Raw genomic sequence first — 27780 nt, forward strand, 5'->3', positions numbered from 1 at the left:
GGTTTTATTCCGGTCTTCCATTTTAAACTGTGAATTGTTTTTTATTAGTCATAAATATTTCCTTTTATTACTTCAAGCCAGTGTTTTTCCGAGACTTCACACCCTTGGGGAACTCTTTCCACAGTGATTCATCTTGCCAAGCAACTCCTGCACGTTGGCGACAACTGTTATGTGTTACAAAGAATTCTGGCAATGAACTCTGTTCAATCTGGGTTCTGTGCCAGGCTTGCTGGGTGTAGATGTTATCCTACAGTAGGATACTCTCCAGATGTTATGGACTACAAAACCCATCATCCCTGACTATGCAGGCCAACAATGACAGACGTTGTAGTCCATGACATCTGAATGACATCACACTGGCTGCCCCTGTCCTATGGAAACAGAGTGCACCCTAGATTCTATGTTTTGCTGCTTTCTGGCCTTCTGAACTGATGCCCTAGTAAATTATGCTACATACTATGTTAAAAAAATATATAATTCACATGCTTTTGATTTTTAATCCAAATCTAAGAATCTATATAACTAGGCAAAGTATACTCTTATTCAAATAAAAGACAATGGGTTGTATTCAAGTAAGTCAAACTCTGAGCAGACCCACAGTTAGTAATGATGAACTTATGTCTACTGATTTCAATGTGTATGTTCCAAGCATAACTTAGGTGGGTAGAATGGAATATAAAAGTCAAATGTTCTTACTATCCAGAGCCAATATGGGGCCCTGCAGATGTTGTAAACGACAACGCCCATCAGCACCAGTTGGTACAGCCAATATTCAGGAATGATGGGAGCTGCAGACCAGCACCATCTGGATGGTACCATGTTGTCTGCCCTGGTACCCAAAAAACAACTTTCTGAATTTCCAGAATTCCAGAATCTGAATATTGTGAACAAGTGAGAGAAACACTGAAGAAATAGGTATATCATATCTATTTACTGCAAAGTAAGATGTGACTTCAATTTATGGAACGTTTTTAAAAGCTAATTCATTACAAACTTCAAACTCAAACAGAAATGCTGCTAACAGCCAGGTATACCACTAATGCCAAAACTCTAATGCCAGAACTCACCATCTGAATGGGTTTCTTGTGCAAGTCTCTCTCCGTTACTAGCTTCTCTTGGTCAGTGACATAGAGGCCTTTTTGTGCCAAGGCTTGGATAACTGCATCATGGCCCAGGAGCGGTTTGGCAGCATCACTCTTGAGAATAAGACTCCCAGCACGACAGTAGAATTCAGCAGATAGCAGCGATTTAACAACAGGAGGTTTAATATGTTCCTGGTCATACTGATCCGTATAAAATGGTTCTCGTAGATCCTCTGGTACGTTTTCTACAAAAGAAGAGGGGAAAGCCTTTGAATTACATTATTTGTAATTATTTGAATTATTATAGTCGGAAGTGCAAAATCCCTACATTTTATCATTTTTAGGAAGCGGAACACTCACATTACAAGACTGCCTTTCACTCCCCACCCTGAAGAACTTCCCAAAGCCTACCCTGGGGGTAAGAGGGGTAAATAATGCCAACTTTAATTATGCACATTAGCTCCTGCAGAGCTGCAATGGGTCAAATCAATGTTTTTGTATGCATTGGCTTACACCATCCTCAGGTCAAACTACACAGGATGTCAAAAATTCATGATTGAGATCCCATCCTTAAGGTTTGTTAGCATACAGATGCTTTGAAGATGGAGCAGGTGGTAGTAGGACTGGGGGTGTTTAAAAAAGCCCTTCCAGCTGCACCATTTCCCCAACAGAAATAGCCCCAGAAGCTGTCCCTACCTCAGTGGGGAAATTTCTACCAGGCATCTGGAATGGGGGGAAAGCTGTTCATATCCTCCTCCGGTGCCACTTCCCCACCCTTGTATTTTACCACTAGCCTGGTAGTCACGACGCATAGAATTCTACTGCATACTCCATCCCTCCTCAGCGCCCAGCAAAGACAGTTTGCTAAAGAAGGGGAGCTGCTTCCTCTGCACACAGCAGCTCTCTGTTCCTCCTCTGCCGCATCCAGCAAGCTAGTGAAAAAAGTGTGGAAGCTACTAATATTAAGTGGCTGATTTACAAGGATGCACTTCCCCGATCTTCAAAGCAGCTGAATAAGGTGGTCAATTAGTTGTTGTTTTTAATGTGAGGTATTCCGATTACTGCTTTCCCACATTGTTCCGTCTGCTCCTCAGGGACACCATCCTACTTGATGCAGCAAAGCTAATAAGGAACCGACAAGTACGGAATGAGTTGCACAACATATGGGGGGGGGGAGAACCCTTTTAAGTTTTTAACCACAACCTAAAGCTATTATTTACTGTTTATATGTTGTGGGGTTTGGTTTTGTGCTTCCTCCCTGGCACACAACATAGAATCATAGAACTGTAAAGCTGGAAGGGACCACGAGAGTCATCTAGTTCAACCCCCTGCGATGCAGGAATATTTGCCCCATGTGGGGCTCAAACCCACAACCTTGAAATTAAGAGTCTCATGCTCAACCGAGCATTTTTTAAATGTGAAAAACTTCCAACCTGTGCCAGTTTATTAATATCATCTTTATCTATTATTGCACATTTGTGGAAACAAGATGGCATCAGGGTATCTATTCCAGGCTGAATCCGCTAACTTTGGGGTTTGCAGCAAATTTCTGGGCAACCCTATTAATTTTGCTCATTTGTAGAAACTAAAATTATACAATAAGTAATAAGTTGAATTTTGTGAACAGTATAACTAGGATCAACATAGATTCATAGAATCATAGAGTTGGAAGAGACCACAAGGGCCATCGAGTCCAACCCCCTGCCAAGCAGGAAACACCATCAGAGCACTCCTGACATATGGTTGTCAAGCCTCTGCTTAAAAACATCACTGCATTAGGATGAGCCGACTTTTGTCAAACGTGCCTGACATGAAATTACAAGATTCTTTAAACAACATGTTGGCCCCATCAAATAGAAGAGGATGCCTTCACCCCAATATGGCTCCCTTTTATCACATACACAGCCCAACAAGATAACAACAAAAACCCACTGACAGTATTAACTTGACCCAACAATTCTGCCCACCAGGCAAACAAGTCTCACTGCAGCCAACTAAACACAACCGTGCCCTGGGCCCCCCACCCAACCTCTCTCACTACTAAGGAAATATAATAAACAAACAGAAAGAGAACCTACCCAAATGATGCTGACATAAAAACCCCAATATGCACTAAATATAAGAATATAAGTTAACCACTCCCTCCTTTTTCTTCTTCCCCAACCTTATTCTGTATACAACACCAATGCCTCACATTATATGTAACTGATATATGAAAAAAGACTTTACAACCTAAGAAAAGAGATAATGCACATACTTTTGTAAACAAAGAAAATCTTTAATAAAAATTATTTTTTAAAAACGAACAACATACAAACAAACATGTGGGCCCATTTAGACAGTATGTCAAGGTCCAATCCTGCCAATAAAGAATGTTTTCTTCCTTCAACGACTATATCTGTGCCAGTACCCAAAATAGTACCAAAAAATGGCTGTGGAAGATGTCATGAACAAGCTAACAACAACTATGCTTCTTATTGATTGAAATGTTTTTGGAGAGATCTACCCAAACCTGCAGGTGAGGTTGATTTTGATATTTGGCGGTTGCAGATTCAATTAATAGAAAATCCTGGAATATAGAGAGGGCATATAGGGAAGCTAAACTACTTTGACATGACGCGTCCATGCAGGTGCTGGGAACTCTACAAAATAATGCAACCTTCAGAGCACTTGCATAAACGAAATGCCATAAACTGAATTGACCATTGGAGGGAGGTAGCAGAAGGAAGAGGGTGTCTAAAAGACAAGACTGGTTTGGCGTTGATCAAAGAGGTTTATTAGAGAGTGCTGGGTTGAGATGTTTAATGCAATTCTGTCTGCAAGACTATTTAAGTCCCCAAAACAAGAGCTTCCATATCATGTTCACGGCTGCTGTACAGCACTCATTCTATTGGTACAAATAAATTTAAAAAATAAAAAATTGTCCAGTAGCACCTTACAGACCAACTAAGTTTGTTCTGGGTAGAAGCTTTTGTGTGCATGCACACTTCTTCAGATACTGTATTTTAAAATTGATTTCGACTGCGTCAGACCAACACGGCTATCTACCTGAATCTAGAATCTATGGATGCAAATACTGAAGCTAAGGGGAGGGAAAAAAGAAAAAAGAAGAAGTCAGCAGCTAAGTTCTACATCTTTTGTCAGTTAATGGAATTCAAGCCCAGAAACCAAAATGATGCAGAGGACTGAGAAACATCTGCCTCCTTCACTAGCTCACCTTGAAAATCAAGAGCAGAACCATGGCAATTAACTTACTTGTGGGAAATAGAACTGCCTTCAGTCTCATCCTGCCCACTTTGTACTCAGGGTCTAAAAGGAATTCTTATTTATTTATTTAGCCAGCAAAATCGCAAGGTGGTATTACAACGCTCACTTTGAACTTGCCCTACTTGGAGTGAAGTTCTTGTCTCACCCCACTTTAAGTAGGAGGTTACACAACGTCTTTCTCCTGATGGTTTGAGTCTTTACCCAGTGCTACTTTTCTAGAAAAAGAGGTGCTGTAGCTCACCATGAACTATTTCCTTCTTCTCTTAGAATGGCAATGGCACCCACCTGAGAGGGGCCAGAACTGAGCTCCGGCTGGAAAAAAAAAATGCCCTAGTCTTTATATGAACTCCTGGCCACAAGCTTTGAGTAAAATTAGAACAGCCATCTTTGTTCCACATTTGTCTCTACCCATATATCATTATTCACTGCACAAATTAAAGATCTCTACCTAAACAGGAAGAGGCTTTGGGTCATCTCTTTATACTACAGGAGTGGTCAAGACAAAAATCCAATAACAAACAACATTCATATACTGCTTTAGTGAGTATGAAGTGTCCCACGGAATGACAGTAAGCCCTGCAGCGGACGGCAGCATTATCCCACCATAATTGCCTAAAGCCACCCAGTGAGATTATACAAGAAGAAATTTGAACCCAGTATTTCCTGATTCAAAGTTTGCTTTTAACCCTATGTATGACTGACACAGCACCCGAAAACCTCTTCACCATCCACTTACTCATGCCAACCATTTCCTTGAAACATCAGCAACCGGGTCAGAAGCACCCTAGCTATTCCTCGGCAAGCATTTGCAAAACACAAGTAGGGAAATGTAATTCGAGAAGAATGGCTGAGATTTCCTTTGCCAGCAGAAGAGGCACTTACGAAGTGCCAATCCGGAACATCATAAAACATGTTCCTACTCTGCTGCCAGATACACTGGCACGAACATTCAGGATAATGCAGGTCAGAATAAACTGAAAAATACACACATCCACCCACTCTGGCACACAGAATAATGAACACAGTACTATTTTTATCTTCCAAACTGCATGGCTTTACATAAAAATAAAATACAATTGCACTGGTGTTGTTTCTGCCTATTCTAATATTACAGCTATACTACCAGATTAATTAAAGTCAGTCATCGGTGACTACTTCTCCTAGGTTTCAGTCAAGCCTTCTCCCTGACTTGTCCATGCTTCTATACCATAGATTTTATTTTTATTCTGGAACATTCAATCATGTAAACCCTAAACTGCAGTCTGATGTGGTACAGCCTAATACAGGTTTTCTTCCTCATCTGCCATTTCTGAGAATTAAGCTTCTCTTTCAGGCAGATTCATTGTCTGAATTCAGATTCAAGACTAAACATGCAGTTTACAAGGAACCCCAGTGAGACTTGGGAGTCATGTGCTTTCCTGGCAAGACTACAAAGGTGAACTGAAACTTTCTGTTTTTGATTAACTACAGTTTACTGTTTCACCTGAACCAAGAACCATGGTTAACCTTAACTATGTGTTGTTGAAACAAGCCAGCTTCACAGCCCATTGTTGGCTATTTAAGCAAACCAGAGCTAAATAAATCAATATGTATACCCCGCCCATCTGTCTGGGTTTCCTCAGCCACTCTGGGTAGCTTCTAACAGAATATTAAAATACAATAGTCTATTAAACATTAAAAGCTTCCCTAAACAGGGCTGCCTTCAGATGTCTTCTAAAAGTCTGGTAGTTGTTTTTCTCTTTGACATCTGATGGGAGGGCGTTCCTCAGGGTGGGTGCCACTACCGAGAAGGCCCTCTGCCTGGTTCCCTGTAACTTGGCTTCTCGCAGCAAGGGAACCGCCAGAAGGCCCTTGGCACCGAGTCCAGAGTTGAGCAAAAAGATTCCTGCATTGCAAGGGGTTGGGCTAGATGACTCTCATGATCCCTTTCCAATTCTACAATTCTAAGATTCTCTGTTTTTCTTCAGATTTTAACACCAAATCAACTTAAAATGAAAAGGAGAACTTTCATTTGCCACTTTATCACCATACTGAAGGAGATGCGAGTTTTGAAGTTTTTAAAAAGAGATTCAGAATAATATTCATAGCCCCAATGAAGTTCGTTGAGATTTACTGTACAAACATAGCTTTGAAGAAAGAACAGGGATTGCCTTATCTTCTACTATCAAATCAGAAAACCGCTACTTCCTTTATAGGGAGAAAAAACAGCTTGGCGAGTTACAGAGCCAACAACAAGCAGGAAGATCAACAAAAATGTCAAAGCCTTTTTTAAACGTATGTCTCATCTTTCCTGCCCTGCCTTGCTACACTAATTAGATTTTCTAAATTATCCTGTGATTCTCTTTACCATGCCATTTTGCTCCTTCACAAGAACTGAAAATATACTTTCTGTTACAGTATCTTTTAAATAGAAGCAGGTTTGAAGAGGTTTTAAACATGTGCTCTTGTTTATATGGCTAATTTTTTTAAAAAAAAACAGGACTCCTGACTCCCACTGAATTTAATTTTCTCTTCTGCAGAACGCATTCCAAAGTAATCCCATTTCTGTAGATTAAGTTGCTTGAATTCACAAAGATTTGTCTCAGAATAAGTATTAATGAACTATAATGACTATTCACCCTGCTTCCAAAAAAATTAGATACGAAAATTAATTGGCTTAATACTACAGCAGCTTACTTTCACTAATACTTCTGAGGTAATAAAAAGAATTTGTACTTGCATCATATGAGTATCAAACTTTATTTCGGTCACAGAGAAGCGTAAGATAAAACATACGGATAAAATGAGCACATAAGACTTAAAACAGGTAAGGAATAAAAACTAGTAATTAAAAGGTGATTGTATCAAACATACTTAAAAAGACAGAAACAGGGACAAATAGGTAAAAGTGACTATAAGGGAGGGAGCGTGAAGGAGCCACAGATCTTGCATTTTCGGCCTCATTTGTGGTGCAAACTGAACCGCCATCATGACAGCGCAGAATCTAGCAACTGAGTATGTCACATCTGGGTTTTCATCTTGAAGTAGCAGGGAGGTATAAAGTTGTTCTGTGCGACCTGGGAATTTATATAGTACAGGCAAGATGAACCTATATCTGTATAAGTATTGGCAGTGAAAAAAGACATATTCTGTTGTTTCTAGTTGCCCACATGGGCATTTTCTCTCCTTGTACGATGTCTTCCTAAAGCAGCCTTCCTGAATGGCTGAAGGGAGGGCCTGGCAGTGGACCAGAGTGAAAGCCCTTCACTGTTTTGGAATTTTAAGGTTGGTTATATATGGCATCTGGGAGGTGTCTTCTGGTTTCACTGATTAAAAATTTCGGGTACTTGGCTAGATCTGCTTGGCATTTGGTATCTTCCAGGTGCTGTTTGATGGTTTGTTTGTTTTTTGCTTGTTCATACTGTTGTAAATAAAAATATGCCCTTTTCCCTTATGGGGTATCCAAGAGCCCATATAGAGTCCTTATATAGGTTCCCTATTGGTAGGAGAAAGTAACAGAGGCCAACCAGAGAATATTGAAAAGCAAAGCAGCTAGTAAGCTTGATCTTTATTGATCTGTTGCAACAGGGTGCTCCCCTCACTCGCAGGAAAGGAGGAGGACCCACAAAAATGCTGTGCAAGGGCTTATAAAGACTTTTGAAATTCCCATCCTCTAGATCAAGATCAGGTTACTTGATTGGATTTCCTTGGTAGCCTGGCCATTCTTTTGTAGTGATAAATAGTTCCTGGCCATGTCACAGGCTCACACCCTATTCAAACAGAGACATACTCTTAAGACAGGATTTGTGAAGGAAAAGACAATGGGGAGGCTTTTCCAGTTTGACCTTGCAGAGAAAACATTTGCTCAGTTTAGGAATCAAAATGGTTCCAGGTTAGCCTTCCTGTGTTGATCTATGTATGTGCGGTTATGAACATTACCATATATCTAAGACCATAAAATTCCTATCACAATACCCCATGTCAAGTAGGATCTGCAGGGTGAAGCCTAGAGTTATTATGTTTATCACTAAACATTTCCGTGTCGTTTGGAAACGGTTCTTAATAGTTAAGGGAGCAAGGCCACCAATGTACCACGGACAAGGTTTGGGCCTTTTGCAAACCATGATTTTGGTTTTCTGATAATGTAGTTCTAGTCTGCTCTCCTTGCAGTACGCTGCCAGTGTTTACATGCTTCTTTTAAGGCCTAAAGGAATTCTGGAGAGGTTTGCTGTGTCATCTGCGTAAAGCAGCACAGGGATATGCTTTCCTGCTACTTTCAGAGGGTTGAAGTTCATATTGTGGTAGAGGGGTACCATATCATTTATATAGAAATTGAATAAAAATGGGGCCAATATGCACCATAGCTTGAAACCTTTCTTGGTTTCAATTGCATTAGATAGATGGCCCTGAGAGTTACATCGTATTTTTAACGAGGTCTCTTCATGTAGTGTGCGTATTAAGTATAGCAGGCGTCTGTCTAGTGTGGAGGTCTCCCATAGCTTAATTCTGGATATAGAGTCCAAGGCTGCTCTGAAGTCAATTAAGGCCACATAGACTGAGACAGTGCTACTAGATGGGTACTTTTCTATTAGGCATTGAAGAACAAAACATTAGTCAATAGTTGAGCAGGCTTCTCTGCAAGTATACTTTCTAGTTCCAGCCAATCTTGGAATTTCTGTTGTAGATGTCTTACATATAGTTTACTTATTGTGTTAAGGAGATTGGTTGGTCTACAGTTTGCGGGATCCTCTTTCTTGCCTTTTTTGTATATTGGGACAATGAAAGTCCCCAGTCTTTGGGAATACATTGATAAGTACGTATCAATACATGTGTAAAGTGTGGCTAGGCTAGGGGCCCAGAAATCCAGGTTGTTTTTAATGACCTGTGCTTTCCCCTGTTTCAGTTGAGCTACCAGGCTCTTGGGTGGCGCTGTGGTCTAAACCACTGAGCCTTGGGCTTGCCGATCAGAAGGTCGGCGGTTCAAATCCCTATGATGGGGTGAGCTCCCGCTGCTCAGTCCCAGCTCCTGCCAACCTAGTAGTTTGAAAGCACGTCAAAGTGCAAGTAGATAAATAGGTACCGCTCCGGCAAGAAGGTAAACGGCGTTTCTGTGCACTGCTCTGGTTTCGCTAGAAGTGGCTTAGTCATGCTGGCCACATGAGCCGGAAAAAGTGTCTGTGGACAAACGCCGGCTCCCTCGGCCAGTAAAGCGAGATGAGCACCGCAACCCCAGAGTCGTTTGCAACTGGACTTAACGGTCAGGGGTCCTTTACCTCTTTACGAGGCTCTCAATCTCTGTCCTTGTTACAGGGCCCTACTTTGGGAGGTTTGCTATGTTTTGAGTGATTTGGCCTCTCCCGCCATCCCACCTTGTAGAGTTCCTGAAAATGTGTCTCCCATATCCATGGCGGGAATATGATATTCTGTCCTTCGCAATCTGTTAGTATGGGAGAGTCTTATGCATCATATAGATTAACAAAAGTTCAAAGGTAACCAAATCACAAGTGACTACAGATTTGCACTAAAAAGAAACTTATTTTTTGGGGTAATCTTAAAAAATAAAATAAAAATGAGAATGCTAGTTTATACAGAAGAATACACTGTCCAAATTACTTAATGACCTTCATTTCTTCCTAGTGCAGGCTTCATACTGTCTAGGAACACTGAGCATAAAACATTTCTACTGTAGCTTTCTTTCAACAATGAATTTTGAATTTAAAAAACACACATTCATGTTATGTCGCTCATTCATAAATTTGGAGCTATGAATTAAGTTTGTATAGCTGAGTCTGTCCAGTTGAGTTAAGCATAATGACATTTGGGAAATGTTAAGTCTGCTCTGATCTTAGTATAAGTTGATGGAGTGAATACCTAACCGCTGCAGCTCAGAAACCATGTGAATCCAAATCCTTATAGCAGATAGCACTCCTAAGGGATAAGCAGATGTGATGGTGCAGCTGTATGTACTCATCTATCACACTCATGTAAAAAGCAGAGGCCGGGGAAAACTGTGAGGAACATTTTGGCACTTTGTCAGGATTCCAAGCACCTTATCAGAAGACAAGGCCCAGCCTTCTTCCTAATGGTTCAGGAAGAAGATCACTCCTACAATCACACTGAACTGGGGGAGCACAACAAAACAACACTCTAGCCTTACTCTTGAGCTTGGAGCTGCAAAGGAAATAAAGGATCACTCCCACATTTTCAGTGCTTCTGAGGCCTTTTGAGTTTATCCCAAACACAGGAAAACTACTGTGAAACACCTCCACCCTTTCCTCAGCTTCAAGCTGAAAAAGAGAGCTGGGGGTCGTTGTGGTGCATTTCCAAGAGCACAGAGTGCTTCGTTGGAGATGATAACCCATTCCTTCTCCAGCTTCTGGGTTGAGGTTCACCACGCTCACCAGAGGGACGGGTGGGAACATTTACCCTGGCAAACCTGCAGATCTCTGGTAAATTGATTTGGTATGGAGAAGTGCTTCCTTTGGTCTGTCCTGTACCTCCTGCCTATCAATTTAATTAGATGACCAACCATATCCTAGTCCTTTAGGAGAGACTTGTTTCTCTCTCTTCTCATTCACTCCCTCACCCACAGCTTTCTTTTTTCTAGTGTCTCAAAATCTTTTAGACTTCATTGCACAAAAGATGCTTTGAGTCTTGATCACTTTGTTTTCCTTTCCTTTGTTAGCTCTACAGTATCGTATTTTTTAAAACTGAGGGATACTTCAGAAGAAGACTGCAATCTGGCATTAAGAAAATAATTTGAAGCTCCAGTGGACATGCCTCAAACAGCTTCTGGAGATACAGATAAAAAGAGGACGTCTTGGGTCATGAAAATGAACAGTTTACACTTAAGAATTCTAGCTAACCTATTTCCACTTGCATAAGTACCGTGGATATGCACCGTGGGTTTTAGCTTTAAGCAGTATATAATAAATACAGTGGTACCTCGGGTTACATACGCTTCAGGTTACAGACTCTGCTAACCCAGAAATATTACCTTGGGTTAAGAACTTTGCTTCAGGACGAGAACAGAAATCGTGCACAGCGGCGCAGCGGCAGCAGGAGGCCCCATTAGCTAAAGTGGTACTTCAGGTTAAGAACAGTTTCAGGTTAAGAACAGACCTCCAGAACAAATTAAGTTCTTAACCCGAGGTACCACTGTAAATAAATAGATGATAGATAGATAGATGATAGATAGATAGATAGATAGATAGATAGATAGATAGATAGATAGATAGATAAAATATAGCATGTAGCAGTTGTGAACAAGAAGCATGGGGCTCCCACCTTAAGTTTACAATAAGCCAGTAACTGGGAACCCGATACTAAATTTGGTAAATTAATGTTCTGCTTGCTTCTCTGCTATCCCAAAGGGCTATGAAGTCAGGCAGTAAAGCTAAGGAGCAGTTTTAACTAGCTATTTGTGTACATACTGGCTTGCCATAAGTATAACGTTGGTAAGATTATCAACTGAAGTTAGTAGGAATGACTTTAAGATGGAGGAGAGATAGCATCAGGAAGTAATTTATGTTCCACTTTCAGAAAGCATTTACCACAAAGAGGCTGAAGTCTTGATTATAGAAACACAGCCCAGTTTTATGTCGCTCTGAAGATTCTGCGGTAGAAGCAGAGGTTACCCCTGGGAGCAGCCTATACTACACAAAGCAGGCAAAGTTGGACAGCTCTGCTGCTTATTTCTTTAGGCACAGGCAACTAAGATGAGACACAGGCAACCCCACCTCTGTTCTGTCCTCACCTCACCGGTAAGTGGCACTCCTGAAGCACTGGTGCCCAGAGCTTATCTTGAACCTCTGGCTCTATATAGAACAAAACATTCCCAAGTGCAAGATACAATACAGATCTCTGGATCTCTGCCCCAAGTTACTGGCAAGAAAAATGAAGGTTTAAGAAAGATCCCTTGCTTCTCAATTTAACCAATAATTAAAATCCTTTGATGCTACTAAATATACACAGAGCAGTACTCAGCAGAACCATAAAGCAGTACAATATGATCCTAAAAATACATCAATTTCTAAAAGCTACAGCAGACATAATACAACCAACACTATAACAAACAACAACAAACCTTAATAGCAGCAAGACTAATAATAATAATAATTGTACTTATTATTCTTATTCTTATTTATATGCAGCCCATCTGACTGGCATTAAACTTGGCAACCATAAAACTAAGTGTTGCGTATTAATAGCCTGTCAAAATACGACTCTGAGTTTTGATGGAAGAAACACAAGAGGAAGCCTCATGAAGTTCAATCAAGAGAGTATCCAGGGTTGCACCACCACAAAAAGGTCCAATTTCTTGTGCTCACTCAGTAAAGGTTCCACGATGACACTGACAGCAAAGCCTCTCAATTTACCTTGATTCCATGTCAGATCTACCATATGGGAGCGAGTGGTCCCAAGCAAAACCTTGCCCTAAGCATTGAAGGCAAATAGGTGGGGAAAGAGCTCACATGGTCTTTGCCAGAATGGGCTGCTTCCGTCAGCAGGTGGGGAATGGGGTGGGGAATGGGGTGGGGAACACATTTTATTTAAAGAAATAAATCTACAAAGTCCACAGCTCTATTTATACAAGTTCTCCAAGAAGAGGGCAGCTAAAAGTAAAAACAAAATTCAAACAATAAAATTGTAGCTACAAACCATCCAAATCATTCAGCAAATAGATAAAGCATTAATTTCCAGAATATTTATAGATGGAAGCAAAAGGAAAAGTGGGGGGTCTTAGCTGTCCATGTTTTTTTCTCCTAGATTTTTTTAAATAAAAAACAAATAAATTTTTATTGATTTTTAGACAAATGTAAATACAGTAACCATTAAACACTTATCCAGAAGTACAGCCAATGGTGTTTGTTTTATCCATTGACCCTAGACATACACATTCAAACATATGGCCCTCTAGAGGTTGTTGGTCTCCTCCAGCTCCCATCACCACAGCCACTTTTTGCAAAGGGAGCCCTATCATACCACCTTATAGTAGTCTGGTTCAGAAGAGGTATGTGGGAGGTATCTTTTCCAGAAAGAGGAAGAGCTGCTTTATCATCTACAACTGAGAAGATGCACACCTACAAATCCGGGAGGATGCCCAGGAGGAAGCCTTTCCAGCCTGCAAACCTGCTGCTTACTTGAGTGCAACACACACATTTCCAGTTGAAATTGGTTTTGCGTGGGGTTTCAATTTATTTACCTTACTCAGCTGACTACTAACCTCAGGCAGTTGTTCAAGGACAAGACTGCCACTGCTGGTTCATATGGAAATGAAATATATATTTAGCTTTGAAAAGCCCTCAAGGAATTCCAGAGGGAGGGGCGAAGACAACAGAACCACCCTAAGTACATATAGGGACAAATATTTTTATTTATTTTTTGGCTTGTGCTTAAAGTGCACAAATTCTGTAAGTACATAGCTCTTTTTAATTATGATATGCCCCAGTGGGCAACGTCAACATAGTTAACTTGCAGAAGGATGGGAGGCAAGGTAGCGATAGAACAAAGAAGAATAAAGCTATAGGATAGTCTAGTTTAGTTGCTGAATCAATGTAACAGTAACAGGCAAGTTTCTGCAAAGGCAGTGGCACACCAGAGATCCACAAAGTCAGATTGATATCCAGGAATAATCTACAAGACGGATGTAGAAGAAAAAGCTTTCAAATAAACAAGTACAAATCATCATCAAGGATGTACAACCCATCCTGGACAATGGAACTTCCCTCTTACAGGTCTTGGGGTGGTAAGTCAGTCCTTGCTTACAGACACCCATCTAACCTAAAACAGCTACCCACCAGCAACAATAGGCCACAGAAAAGAGGCACAAACACAAGCATCAGGCCCTGCAATATATCCAAACACCAGTTTGATCCCCAAATCTATCTCCTCAGCAATGCTATTATAGATCCTAATAATGTTAACAACAATATCAATGATTTATTCATCTGTTCCATTTCCCACTGTTACATGCTACTATCTGCTGGCAAATGAGACAAACAGCCCAGTCCCTACATAAAATACAAATCTCACAACAGAAATGGCAATATTCAGAAAACAGCATCCCAAGAGACACTGCCACTGACCTTAAGGTGGCCTTTCTCAAACAGTGGAACTTCTAAGGAGAGCTGCTGAACTGCAATTTATCAAACAATTGTAATTCTATCAACTGTGACTTGAATTAGGTTAAACGATTTTTATCACACTGCATGCGTTAATTAGGATTTTTGTGCCATCACTTACACATTCTTTGTGAATGGTCATGGGTAAAATAGGTCATGTACCGGTACTTCCTGCATTTAACTTCCCTCTGTTTACAATTGTCTCCACAGCCGTCTATATTTATATAGGTCACTTCTGGGCAACTCACAGAAATAATTCATGCTTCTGATGAGTGGAATTCTAAGTGTATGGATTTTGCACCTAGCACCCTTGGTAGGTTCCAGCAAAAACAAAGCAGATTCTCCAAAACTGTAATCTGCCCAACTCTGTTTTAGACGAGTAACGATATTCATTTCCAGACTATCGCCCAATTACTTGTAGTGCTGAATGATTTTTAAATAAGATACATTAAAATCCTGATTTGAAGTGACAAGCAGAAAGCCGATCTGCTGAAAGGGAGCCTATTAAAAAAAAAAAAAGGATACAAGACCACCCAAGCGCTTACAAACGTGATGACTTTTCTAGCCTTTTGGAACAAAATCAGACATGACATCAGGAGGTGCATACTTTTTGCTGTGGGGCCAATTCTATCTTTGAGGAAAGGACAACTTAAAGCTCAAGTGGCACAGGAGCAAAGTAATTGCAAGCATCATGTCACCTTGCTACTAGTGCTACATGCTTAGATGATGATGACAAGGTAAGAGATGCATCTCAATAAAAGACAAAGTTAAGAATTCTACCTCCTGCCTCACTCAAGATGGGCCAGTATCACACACATACTTGTGCAGCTATCACAGCACTGCCAATCTGGGCCCTATGAGTAACATTCATATCGGCATGGCCTTTGCCTATAGAGGAGCAAATAGAATACAAAATGGTTGTGAAAACATGATTTACTACACTGGTTGCTTTTAATGTGATAAGGTAGTGAAGTTTACAGTTAGGCTGGAATGAGGTGGTGAGATTTGCCTGTCAACCATGCATTTGTCTCCATGACAGTTGTCCAACAAAATACATTTACTCTGCTCATTAACTGTTTGCATTGAGGTGTTCTTCCAGGAACCCTATCCATCCAAACACCAAGATGCTCCACAAGAAATTCTACCTAAGTGCATAGCTTTGCCTTCTTTAGGCACTTAATAAAAAATGTATAATTTTACTAGAAGCAATAAGCTAGGTGCTTGTTGGCACTTCATCTAATCCAAGAGCTGACCCCTAATTGCTTCCACATCTTACAAAACAAAAAAGGTTACTTGGGTTGTTATAAATATTCATAGCATTGATATTTTATTTAGCATTTCATAATTAACCTATTATACATGCAGATACTTTTCTTATATATATTTCTAACCATAAGTATTACTATTTATTATAATTTTAAAGTAGCTTAAAAACAAAAGAGAATACGATTTTAAAATGTACCACAGAATCTGTGCAATACATCAACATAAAAGGCAGATCAATGTGGGGGAAAAGTTTCTTGATGGTACAAAGTTTGAATTCCACACCTTTGCTGAATGCAGATTGCAAGTTGTGACGTCCCCAAGTTGTAAAGATGTATTGCAGTGTGTCTACCAAACATGGGAGTAGATATTTATATTTTAGTGAAAGGAGTATTTGACTTGGATCCAAGATGTCCTAAGTTAAGGCAAAGCAAGTAATTTGTCAGGCCCTAACAGTGCATGTCTAACTTAAACTGCTTTACACCAGACACACATTCATTTTGAAGGAGCCAGGTTGAAAATACACCTCTGGAACTCATCTTCAGAACCTTTTCTAGCACACGGTAATGCAAGTATTTCTTTAAAAACCAACAAGAAAATCTTCTTGTGTATGCAAAAAGCCATTGATTGTCAATTAAAACCAAGCTAACATGTTGGGACAGAGCCAGTAAACCAACTTACTCTGCTGAATCAACAGGTACTACTAAAATGTATCAGAGCCACAAGATCCCTGAATGAATACTGCATTTTTCCTCAGTGGAGTATTCAAAATAATTAACTAACGAAAAAGTAACTAAACTTTATTTGCTTTACAGAAATGACAGTGTTCAAAAAATACTAGCTTGTGGGTTGCTAGTGAAGTCTAATTGCAATTTATACACTCAGACACGTAGTTGAACAAATGTAACTTTTTTTACTATAAATAAACTTTCAAAGGGTTAATAAACTGAGGCTTTTTCAAGTTGTCAGTGCCAATTAACCTAGAACTGTGAAAGAAGAAATGGGCTGGAGCTGTAAGAAGCAATGCTAACTCCTGGGTCAAAATGTTGGACAAGACAGTTAAGCTCCAGAGTATTACAATTCGACTCATGAAACCACACTTCATATATAAAACTATCATTACTTTTGTATTTGTAGTCTTGGAGTACAATGTCTGCTTTCAAAAACAAATAGCCTTTTCAAAAAAGGGTGAGGAACCTCTGGTTTATGGGCTAAGCTTAGCCTTCCAGGGGAGTTCCCTTTGGCTCATGATGCTATTTCTCCCCAAGCCATGCCTACCTGTCACTCAGCTGACATAACTGGGTGATGTCAGCTGATAGGCGGGGGGGGGAGGAGTTCAATCATCCTGACTGCTGGTGAAGCAGACCCCTGCAGAGAGCAAAACTGAAGTATCCACTAATCAGCTGGTGAGCAGAGTTCAATCCTACCAGGTCCTGCTTCATTTGTGGGGAACACAATGGCAAAGAAGACCCCTTTCGCCATACTGCAAGACAACTCTGACAGGTGGGTGGGACAGCCTATGTATCAGTCACCTGACATCATGATGACATCATCTTCACCCCTGGCTGAAAGGCAAATGGATCTTTTGTGGCATATGCGTTTGCAGGCTGATGCTGGAGCATACGGTTGCAGCCAATGATCAGACTGAGTGACCACGTTCGCCCGTCACAATAAGCAGCCTGAGTTGCTGTCTTATTGTGGTTCACTGTGCACAAATAACGTACTTGTGCATGTGGCCCAGCCATTTCCACTTCTTTCATAAGCGCAAGCAAGAGAAGCAAATCAGAAAACTACAATAAAGACAGGCTTCCCATTACATCCAAACCTGGGATCACGGTTTCTTGCTTCACAAGAAGACAGGATTTCTAAGCCAACAACAAACCATGACTTAAGGCTGGCGAACAGTTATGGCTTTTACAAAGGGTACAGGCCAATACTTAATTTAAATCTGCACCCTATATATATATATATATATATATATATATATATATATATATATGCCCAATAAAACTTTTAAGAAGAATACATATAAAACCTGCAGGTCTTACATCCAGTATTTGGACATTAACTTATTTGCGGCTTCCTGGTTTTTCTTCTCCATGTAGCAGGGGAGGAGTGAAGAGGGAGCGATTGGGAAGTGCGAAACTGCATGCTCCTTATGCACAATAAACCATTAAAAGCCAGTAAATCTAAACAAAGGCACTGTGTAAGTTCCTCTCGTCCCACTAGGGGAATCAAATAAGCTGTGCATCTTTACAGGCAGACAACCCATTTTAGGTATCAAAAATAAGCCAGTGAATTTTTCCATCCCTAAGAAAAAGTGGAGGTTAATGGGTCTTCAGGTTACCCAACTGATAGAATGGGTCAAGAACAAACATATGCAGTACTACTGAAACACAAACCACTTCACCATTCCAATTCAAGGATCAAGGAAAGGATTAATTGAATAAAGTCACTTGAAACAATCAAAACAATGGCAGACACTATACAAACAGCATATTTACACACTGATGATTGTTTCTCTCAGCAGGAAGCAAAAATGTCTATAAAGCAAATTATGGCTTTCTCTGTGAAGAGGAGTAACAAAATCCATTTGAAATAAAGGATGTTCTTACTGTCTTTGCTGTGTACACTGTTCTTCAACATTATACTTAGGTACAAAGAGGATATTATTTCACTCTTTCATATTGTATGTCTTATTCTCAACTTCCTGTTCCATCTTCAAGTTAATGTGGAAGGCTTACTTGAACCTATTTGATTAAGATTACTTATATGCCACTTTTCCAGCATCAGCTGTGGCCAAAGTGGCTTACAACAAACATTCAAAACATCATATAATAATTATATGAAATAGAGAGCATGTCAATAAATTAAAAAATGGCAAAATAAACAATTTAGCATGCATAGAATAAATCCAATATTACTAATAAACAAAAAATATAGGTTTAAGTATATAAATACAAAGCAGAACAAGAGCAAATTGACAATTAAGTTTCTGGTACTGTTCTTCCTGCACTCCCAGAAGCCTGGCTTAAATAAGAGTTTCGAAGGGAGGAGTTCTCTTACCAGGCTAAATAGCGTACAGCTATCTTCCATATTCTTACTCTATAGGAGGCTAGCAGCAGCAAAAGGCAAATGCTGGAGAACATTATGATGGTCAGCCGCTTCCCCAACCTCCTGGAAGTGCCAACTGCTGGTACAGTTCTTACTGCACTTCAAAACACCTAAGCAGCACAGTTCAGAGGGAAAGGGTCATATCACCAGGAAAGATGACTTACAACAGGCTCCCATATCCCAATTTCAACTGCCTGCAATCTAACATACTTCAGTGTCCCATACTTATTCCACAGGGAGTTGCTGTAGTTAGATCAATGCAATAAGCTAGCACTTTAGCAGAGTTAAAGATAAAAGATTGCCTTGCTTGTGTTCCCCCCCACTCCACCCATAACAATAAATTATTCTTTAATTATTCCTGATCCTATATGCATGTCTGCTTGGAAATGCTCTCAGTGAATTCAGTAGGACTTACTGCCCAGAATGAGCCTTAGGGCTCATCCACACATCTTCTCTGTACTTGATTACTGTACTCTTGGTGACTAGCAACTGAAAATGCAGGAATGCCGTTTCACTTGTTTACCAGACAAGAATGATTTCAACATTACCACAATGTGTTAATTAAGATGTTTTCATGATTGTACCTGCAGAACTGAATTTTAAGAGGAGTGGGGGAAGAAGAATGTTACACCATTTCAGAAACTTCCCATAGTTAGTTGTCTACAAATTTCCAATAAATCAGCATTTTCTTACACAAACCCATGATAATTAGAGAGTGGTGAAAAAATATGTTTTGCAAAGGACTGAGAAAGATAGTCTGCAGCTTCCACAACTGAAACAAAACAAAACACTTATTTGATGGCCTACGATAGGACTTGCTATGGTTTGGTTCATTTCCGTGATGTCTGGGTAACTACCTGAGGCACCCCAAAGGCCTTTTGTCATGTCACACACTGCCAGTTTCCAGATGACATGTTTAAAAAAAGCACACACAAAACCACCACATATTTTTGCCCTGGTACAATATGCAACAATGCCCTGGCTTCAAATGCAACAGTTGCAGAATTGCAAGGAAGAGGAGGAGGAACCTTTTCCTGTTATTCGACAGACAAAATTATGGGATTGCTACTTCACCTTTCTTTTGGAAGAATCATCACTGGTTATTAATGCATGCCATTTAAGAATAACCTATTCAAAAGCTGTGTGTGTGTATGTGTAGCCTAAAATCCTTTGTTCGGAAAGGAACCTATTGCAAATAACAAAGCTAGCCTTCCACAAGGCCTAGATGATAAGCAGCAGGAAGTCATCTTTTAGAGAGTATTCAAAGAATTCAATACAATCAAGCAATGGGAATTCCGCATAGGCTGTGAAAGGTGACAAGTGTCATTAAATGCCCTTCTCTTTGGAGGGAACCTCCAGCTCCCACTGACCCAAATGACTGCAGGCTATCCTCAAATGTCAAAAACTAACAACGCCCATACATTTCTCCCATTTTCTGTGCCAGCTACTAAATGGAAAAAGGTGTATATTTTATGACAAGGAGAGGAGGGAAGGGGAGGAGGGAATTGCCTGCACACATCATCTTGCAAGATCTGCATTTTAAGAATTCACAGAAATACAAGTTGCCATTTATCTTTTCATGAAAACAATAGCAGCAACCCCAAAATGAGATTAAATATTGCACAAGCAAAAACACAACACACACCCAGGTTACTTGTCATATATACCACCATCATCCCCTTCCCTGGCACAGTCCCCCAACGGCTGGATGATTCACCCCAGTAAAGAGAACCAAGTCAAGAACACGGATGAGGAAAAGGGAGGTGATAAGAAGACATGCTAACCTACCTGTCCCGAAGGCTTTGGCCACCAGCCACGCTAGATTACAGGCGATTTTCGCTCTGTTGAAGTCGTAATGATCAAAGGGTTTGATGGCAGGGACAATGAACGTCTTTCTCATTTCCTTGACGTCTACGGCATCCCCCATTTTCCTTCCCTCCCCCCACACCCCGGGCCCACAGAGCCTTAATTTTATTTTCAAAAAATCGATTTACATGATTCACCTTCTAGAAGGCAACCTTCAATATATAGATATATTATATATAGATGTATATTTAAAAAATCTAGTAATATATAGGTCTTCCTTCCTTCTCTTTTTAGGAGACCGTAGCAACGGAGGATGGAGGCGGTGCAGCGAACTCAGCTGTGTTTATGGGGCGAAATCCCCCCCGCCACCGCTTCCCCTCCCGCTGCATAGGAATGTGAAATAAATGCCCTCTTTTTCTCCTTCTCCCCCACCCTACGCCACCCCACCCCAGGGCCCTTTGTCCGAATGCCCTTTTTCCGATTCCAAACAAATAAATTGCAACCGCAGCCGATGGCCAGCTCGGAGACTCCTCGGGCGAATGGTGAGGATTATTGCTGCTGCTGTTATTATTAATTATTCTGGTTGCTTCTTCCTTTTTGAAAGAGAGTCTTCCCCACAAGCCTGAAGGCTCCTGCTCGGCTCGGCTCTCCCCTCCGAAATGCAGAGGGGGCGGGGAAAAGGGGCCAGACTCTGGAGGGAGGCGGCCGGGATTTTCCTGCAGCGGCTCGGGAGGAAGCGGCGCCCAAGGCAGGGAGATGTCCGGGCGCTCCAGATACGGCTCTCCAAGCGGGAAGACGAGGGAGGAACCCGGCGGCCGAGCCGGCCGCGGCGCTTGTCAGTGCTCCTCCCGGCGCTCTGAGGGTCGCCTCGCTTTCTCCGGCGTCGCCCCTATGTCGCCCCCTTCCCAAGCTTCGCCACAGCTCCCCTGCCTCCTCCTCCTGCCGCGCTCAAGACTGAGGAAAGCAGCCGCGCGCAAAGACGCATGCGCGCTCTCCCGGCTAGCCGCTGCCCCCTCCTCATCGTGCGCGCTTCCCGGGCTTGGGCGGAGCTGCCGGGAGAGGAGACGGGGTGGGGGATAGACCAAGGGGGAGGCGCAGAGGGGTGTTGCCTCCCCCCCGCACCGACGCCCGGCTTGGGGAAACGGAGGGTCACGTGGCCGGTACAATGGGGCATTCTTGACGCGCGCGCTCCAGCTCACCATCATCTGGTTCCAAGGCGCCTCAGCGACCAGGGCGGAGGCTGGCCCACCAGCAGGGCGCACGGGGTGGGGTGGCAAATGGGGAGGGCCTCGGGCAGCTGAAGGCCTGGGGCAGGCGGGCGGGTGGGCGCGCGGCGGAGCCCGGCCGTTCTCTGCACAGGAACAGGCTGAGCGGAAACAAGGCAGCTCTCGGGCATGCATTGGCACCGGCGATGCCCCATGGTAATTATAGACTTAATAGTCTTCCCCCGTCGCCGCCTTTTGGGTAATCATCATGTCTATTATTAGCTCACCTAGTTCAAGAGACGTTAGCCCTGCTATGGGAGGGGGGGTTACTCCTCATTTTGTTGACGAGGATCCCCCCCCCCGATTTCTACCGCAGAGTCCTGCCTTCAGGGCATCAATGACTGGCAGGCCCATTCTGGAGCGCGTTTTTGTTTTTTTTAGTTGCATTTGACTGCACTGTGGGAAATGTTGGCCAATTCGTGAAAAATAGATATTTTTTAAAAACGTGCATATGTGTCTACATCTTAGTGTCTGGGCCACAGAGCAATTGCAATCGGTTAATTATCCTTTTTTAAAAAAGAAAAAAAGCTTCTCAAATCCTTGCTTTTCTTCCAACACAGGTCATGCAGTTTCCATGTGGGAACTAAAACTTGGGCAGTGATAGGATTCTTGGAAAGCACATGTGTCAGTGAGTGATGAACCTTATATAAGCATTTGTGCAGAAATAAAACTGCTTGCACATTTGCAAAGCTATGCCAGCCCGGTGTGGTTTCAATACAGCATGCCGAGATCCCTACATTGCAGGGTGTTGGACTAGATTACCCTTGCGGATCCCTTCCAACTCTATGATTCTATTGTGAACGTAAAATCTTCTTTAAAAAAGTATCTGAGAAAAACATGAGTGGCCGCTATCACTAGTGCAATCTCTTAGTCAGTGTAAGTTACCCTGATAGATGGGGCAATTAAAACATGTCTTAAATTTGGAACTAGGCATGTTTATCACTAACTGGGCTATCTAGGGAGAGAGCCAGGGAGACTTATTCCATGTACCAGGAAAGAGTACAGTACTATACATACGTTATATAGCCTTGCCCTCTCAGGCCAGAGCAGGAAACGGCTACAAGTACTTAATTCTAGGCATGCAATAGTGAGGGACAAACTACACATTACATCCACATGTGTATAACTAAGCTCATAACTAGTATTCCAGGGCATACTACCTCTGACAGTAAAGGTAGAACATAGCTAGTAGCCATTGATAGTCATATCTTCTATGAATTTAAAGCCATTCAAGTTGGCAGCCATCAGTACATCTTGTGGGATCAAATTCTATAGTTTAACTTTGTGCTATGTGAAGAAACACATTCTTTTATCTCTCCTGAATCTTCCAACATTCAGCTTCATGGCCCTGGGTTCTAGTGTTATCAGGGAGAAAAACCTCTTCCTAGCTATCTTACCCACACAGTGTATAATATTTCACACCTATCACACAGACACCCCTTCCGCCCCCCCCCCATATTAAGAATCCCCCTGATCATTTTGTTTGCCCCTTTCTGAACCTTTTCCAGGTCTTAATGTTTTCCTTTTTTAAGTAAGGCAATCATAATGGAACATGGTAACCCAAGTTGTGGCCATGCCATCGATATGTATAACAGCATTATAATTCTGGCAATTGTATTTTCAATCTCCAAGATGGAATTGGTCTTTTTCAGAGCTGCTGCATACTAGGTCAACATTCTGCCCTTGAATTCTACAGCGGATAAAATACATCCTCAATTTCCTACATTATCAGTTTGGGATGAAATGTCACACGGCCCCTAAATCTCCTCCCCCACCTTGTTAAGTATGGCTCTCAGTCTGTGAACCATCTTATTTTCTAGAGATGTAATTTTCCAACTCTGCTTCATGAAACTCTGATGTTAATGTGGAAACATCACCATGCTTTTAATAAGAAGAAAATCAGTAATGAAACAAAACCCTTCCCTGGATCACTTGCCAGACTGCTAATCTTCCCCTGCAATACATTACCATAAGGGAGTGTTGGATGTGTTCAGCAGTGCACATTCATGAATGACAGTAGTGAAACCCAAGATGCCTAGTCACTATTTCATGTGAATTGAGTGTATGGACATGCCTCATTAATATCTGCAATGTGTGTAGGGGTTATCTGGTAGACAACGTTAAGTAGGGATAAATGTTCCCAGAAGGTATATGGTTTGAAATCCTCTGTTCAGTAGAAGGTAACCAATTACTGTCATGTGGAGAGATTGCGATTGGGCCTCTGAGCAAAAAACGTTGCACATCGCATGTAAAGGTCCTTTTTCAACACTTCATTTACATTCACTGTGCAAGAGCAACCCATCATCCCACTGCTTGGTTCATTGGTCAGGAGAGTTGGCCATTGTAACCATCATAATGACAGAAAAGGGAGACAAGAATGAAATAGAATCACAGAACATCATGCCTTCAGTGTTAGCCAAAATTTAAAAAAGCAATAGTAGCAGTGCTGAACAGTGTCTGTTTATTAGTTAGTTAGTTAGTTAGTTAGTTAGTTAAACTTATTAGTTGCTTGTCACCCTAAGTAACTTACAACAGTGTTAGTGTGTATGTATACATAAACACACACACACACATACACACACACACACACACAGAGAAATACACACTGCAATAAGGGAAAGGGGGGAAATCATACATCAATATATTGTCTAAAAGAGCTTTCCAAACTTTTCATATTGGTGACACACTTTTTTGACATGCATCATTTCGTGACACATTAATTCATTTTTACCAGCAAACTGGAAGTTAAACTAACCCAGGCTTCCACAAACTCGGCTCTCCAGATGTTTTTGGCTTATAACTCCCATGATCCCTAGCTAGCAGGACGAGTGGGTCAGGGATGATGGGAACTGTAGTCTCAAAACATCTGGAGGGACGAGTTTGAGGAAGCCTGAACTAACCCTTTCGCTGTGGTCTAAACCACTGAGCCTCTTGGAATTGTTGATCAGAAGGTCAGCAGTTCGAATCTGCATGACGGGGTGAGCTCCTGTTGCTCTGTCCCAGCTTCTGCCAAACTAGCAGTTTGAAGCACACCAGTAAAAGTAGATAAATAGGTACCACTGTGGCAGGAAGGTAAATGGCATTTCTGTGTGCTCTGGCTTCCTTTAGTGTTCTGTTGCACCAGAAGTGGGCTGCATGACCCGGAAAGCTCTCTGTGGACAAGCGCCGGCTCCCTTGGCCTGAAAGGGAGATGAGTGCCGCAACTCCATAGTCGCCTTTAACTGGACTTAACTGTCCAGGGGTCCTTTACCCTTTTTTATCAGCCTTGGGAAAAGCGTGGGGAGCATTTGCCCGACACACCTACATACTGCAGCCAACACACGTGTTGTAACAGTTTGGAAAGCTCTGGTCTAACATAACATTTATGGGGGGACGGACCAACTGCCTTATAAATAATAACAAACAACATTAACTATACTTTAATAATAAACAAACAATACTCCCTCCCACTAATTAGCAGATAAAGAACTATTTTTCCCCTTGGAAATTCTCCACCTGGAAGTCTGTTAGTCTGTTATCAGGCCAGCTGTTGCAAATTGGAAGTGGGTGGGTCCACCCTCCTCTTCCAGGCATGATCCTGCATCTCCTCTCTCTCCAGGAGGGAGCAGTAGCAAGGCAGAACAGGAAACTAGTAGCAAAAGTTTTACCTGGTTTGCAGTTTGTCTGGCTACTGCTTCCCTCCTGCTGTTGGGGCTGGGGGTGTTGTCCACCCTTAATTTAGAACAGCAAAGGAAGGGGAAATGAAGGAAACTGAATTAAAAAGTCACCTTTTGGTCTTGGTTTTTGTGTTCCCAAAATAAAAGGCCCCAGAAACACTGTTCTCTGCTAGTACAATGCAGTATAAAGATTCATAATTCACTTCTCTAGCAAAGCCTGCAAGAAGCAAAGTACAAAAGGTTATAATGCTATATGCACATGGAAGAAAGTCTAAATTGAACTTCAGGACTTGCACAGCAATCCTAGGCATGTATATTAGAAACAAATACTCTTGTTCAGAGGATTTGTGTAGACTTCTTCAATTGATATTATTTTATATCTTTGTTACAAATTTTATGATTTCCCTGCTTTTTGCCAAGGTGGAATTTCAAACTGACTGTAGCACTTTAAAAAAGCTGCACTTAAGTCCCATTGAAATTAATATGTCTTAAGTTAGTCACAATCACAACTGATTTCAACAGGATTTAAACTGGATTGTGAGGACTGGAGAGGACTGCTGTGGATTTCAGAATGCTACAGAAGACAGAATTATTTCGACATAACTACTTGCCTCAATAGCACATGAGGCTGAATATCTTTTACTTGCAATAAGTGGGACCCGCAACGAAATATTGCAGGCTGGAGTGCTCCTATAAAGAGTTCCAACAATCTAGCCATGCCTTCTTTGAGTATACTTCATTCCATCCCTCCAATTTTCTGTTGGTTCTTCCATACACACACCTCAGTCTTTGTTGAGCTGTCTTTGGTCCCCCCCCTTTGGTTCCCCACCTCTCAAGCCTGTTGATACCCCTTCCTTGTTTGTGTGAGGCGCTATTTTGCCTACATAAGGATTCATGATTAGTGAATGAATTCACTCTTAGTATGTAGCATATTGTAGTATGTACAGCAAGAACCACTGTGTGATTAGATCTTATGAAAGGGAACCTGCCATGGTCCATTTATTAAGATGTTTTGCTTCAGCAGCCACTACTGTTGCAGAGTAAATAAAACAGAGCTCAGGAAAACTCAGTGTTCAATGGGGTAAGACAGGCAGGGAGAGGAGACGACATTCTTTGATCTGAGAATGGAGGTACAACATTAAGAAGAATGTTCTTATCTGTGAAGTGTTAGGTGGTGTGCCACTGCATCTGGTCATCCTAGCTGAAATTCAAAGCTATCTACAAGTAAAATATGTGCAAAATGCTGCCTTTTTAAAGGAAACATAGCAATTCTTAGAAAAACATGGAAGCAAATACACACTTCCAGAAGCAAACCCTTGCAGAGTAACAGCCGCATGGATTTGTTCACATTATCTGTGATAAGCAAAGGTCAGAGACATTCACCTTTGCATGAAATATTTCGTCCCTACAAAACGTAACTGTAAAAAGAGGAAGGCAAAAGAGCCAACTTTATCAATTTTGTAAGATCAGCAGCTGAGGAACAGCATTCTGTGACCATAATTCAACTAAGCAGTGAGAATTATAGTTTAACTTGAGAGTGATACAACTGAAAACATGGCTTTTGCAAGAGTAGGCAGGAAATAATGTTGAAGATGGAACTATACCACTTCTACCAGTCAGGCTTATCTGCTAATAGTAGGCTTTTACAAGCAGGAAGAAAAGGTGTAAGTGACCAGAACATAAGATTCAGGTAGGTAGCTGTGTTGGACTGAAGTAGTCAAAATAAAAAAATGTCCAGTAGCATTTCAGAGGCCAACTAAGTTTGTTCTGGGTATAAGCTTTCATGTGCATGCACACTTCTTCAGAACAACAAGAATCATGTTACCTCAGTTTTGAGAAAATTAGCAATCAAATTTTGGCCAAACTTACACCAAAGTATTTCCATTACTGTAAATATGAAGGTTGCTTCAGGCATGACTTTCCCCTCCTACACAGAGTTAAGACAAATATTTTGTGTGACGTGGCCATTATAGTAAGGACAGGTCAAGGGAAACAGGAGAGTCAAGAATTGAGGCTTACTGCAGCAGGCACAGGAGGAGAGGGACAATTATCTGGTTAAAAAATGAAGAAAGACTGGGAGCCCCAGAGGAGGTTGGGGACAGCTTGGGAAGGTGGAGTCAAAACACATTTCCTCCTCTCTTTCAGCCATGGTCTGCAATTTTATGCTCCATGTCCGGGCACCCTTTTTTGCTCCATAACTTTCCCCATGAAAACCCACTCTTTT

At 41.5% G+C, this 27780-nt stretch overlaps 2 protein-coding genes across 3 annotated transcripts in view; one reads left to right on the forward strand and one right to left on the reverse strand.

Annotated features, from left to right (window-relative positions):
- CAMSAP2 (calmodulin regulated spectrin associated protein family member 2) overlaps window positions 1–22213 on the reverse strand; it is a 74932-nt gene extending 52719 nt beyond the window's left edge. Inside the window, exons 1-2 of one of the 2 annotated variants that reach the window (XM_081914802.1) lie at window positions 20618–22213; window positions 1068–1327 (exon numbers count right to left, since the gene is read on the reverse strand). In XM_081914802.1, coding sequence (XP_081770928.1) covers window positions 1068–1327; window positions 20618–20756 — 399 coding nt within the window. In that variant the 5' untranslated portion in view covers window positions 20757–22213. The remainder of the gene's footprint in view (window positions 1–1067; window positions 1328–20617) is intronic. The other variant, XM_081914803.1, reaches the window with a different exon arrangement.
- A 297-nt stretch (window positions 22214–22510) lies between these two features.
- Window positions 22511–27780, forward strand: part of DDX59 (DEAD-box helicase 59) — a 30729-nt gene continuing 25459 nt past the window's right edge. Inside the window, exon 1 of the mRNA XM_081914876.1 lies at window positions 22511–22528. The gene's annotated coding sequence lies outside the window, so the exon portion shown is untranslated. The remainder of the gene's footprint in view (window positions 22529–27780) is intronic.

Source organism: Podarcis melisellensis (genome assembly GCF_964234715.1).
Source record: "Podarcis melisellensis genome assembly, chromosome: 6".
NCBI lineage: Eukaryota > Metazoa > Chordata > Lepidosauria > Squamata > Lacertidae > Podarcis > Podarcis melisellensis.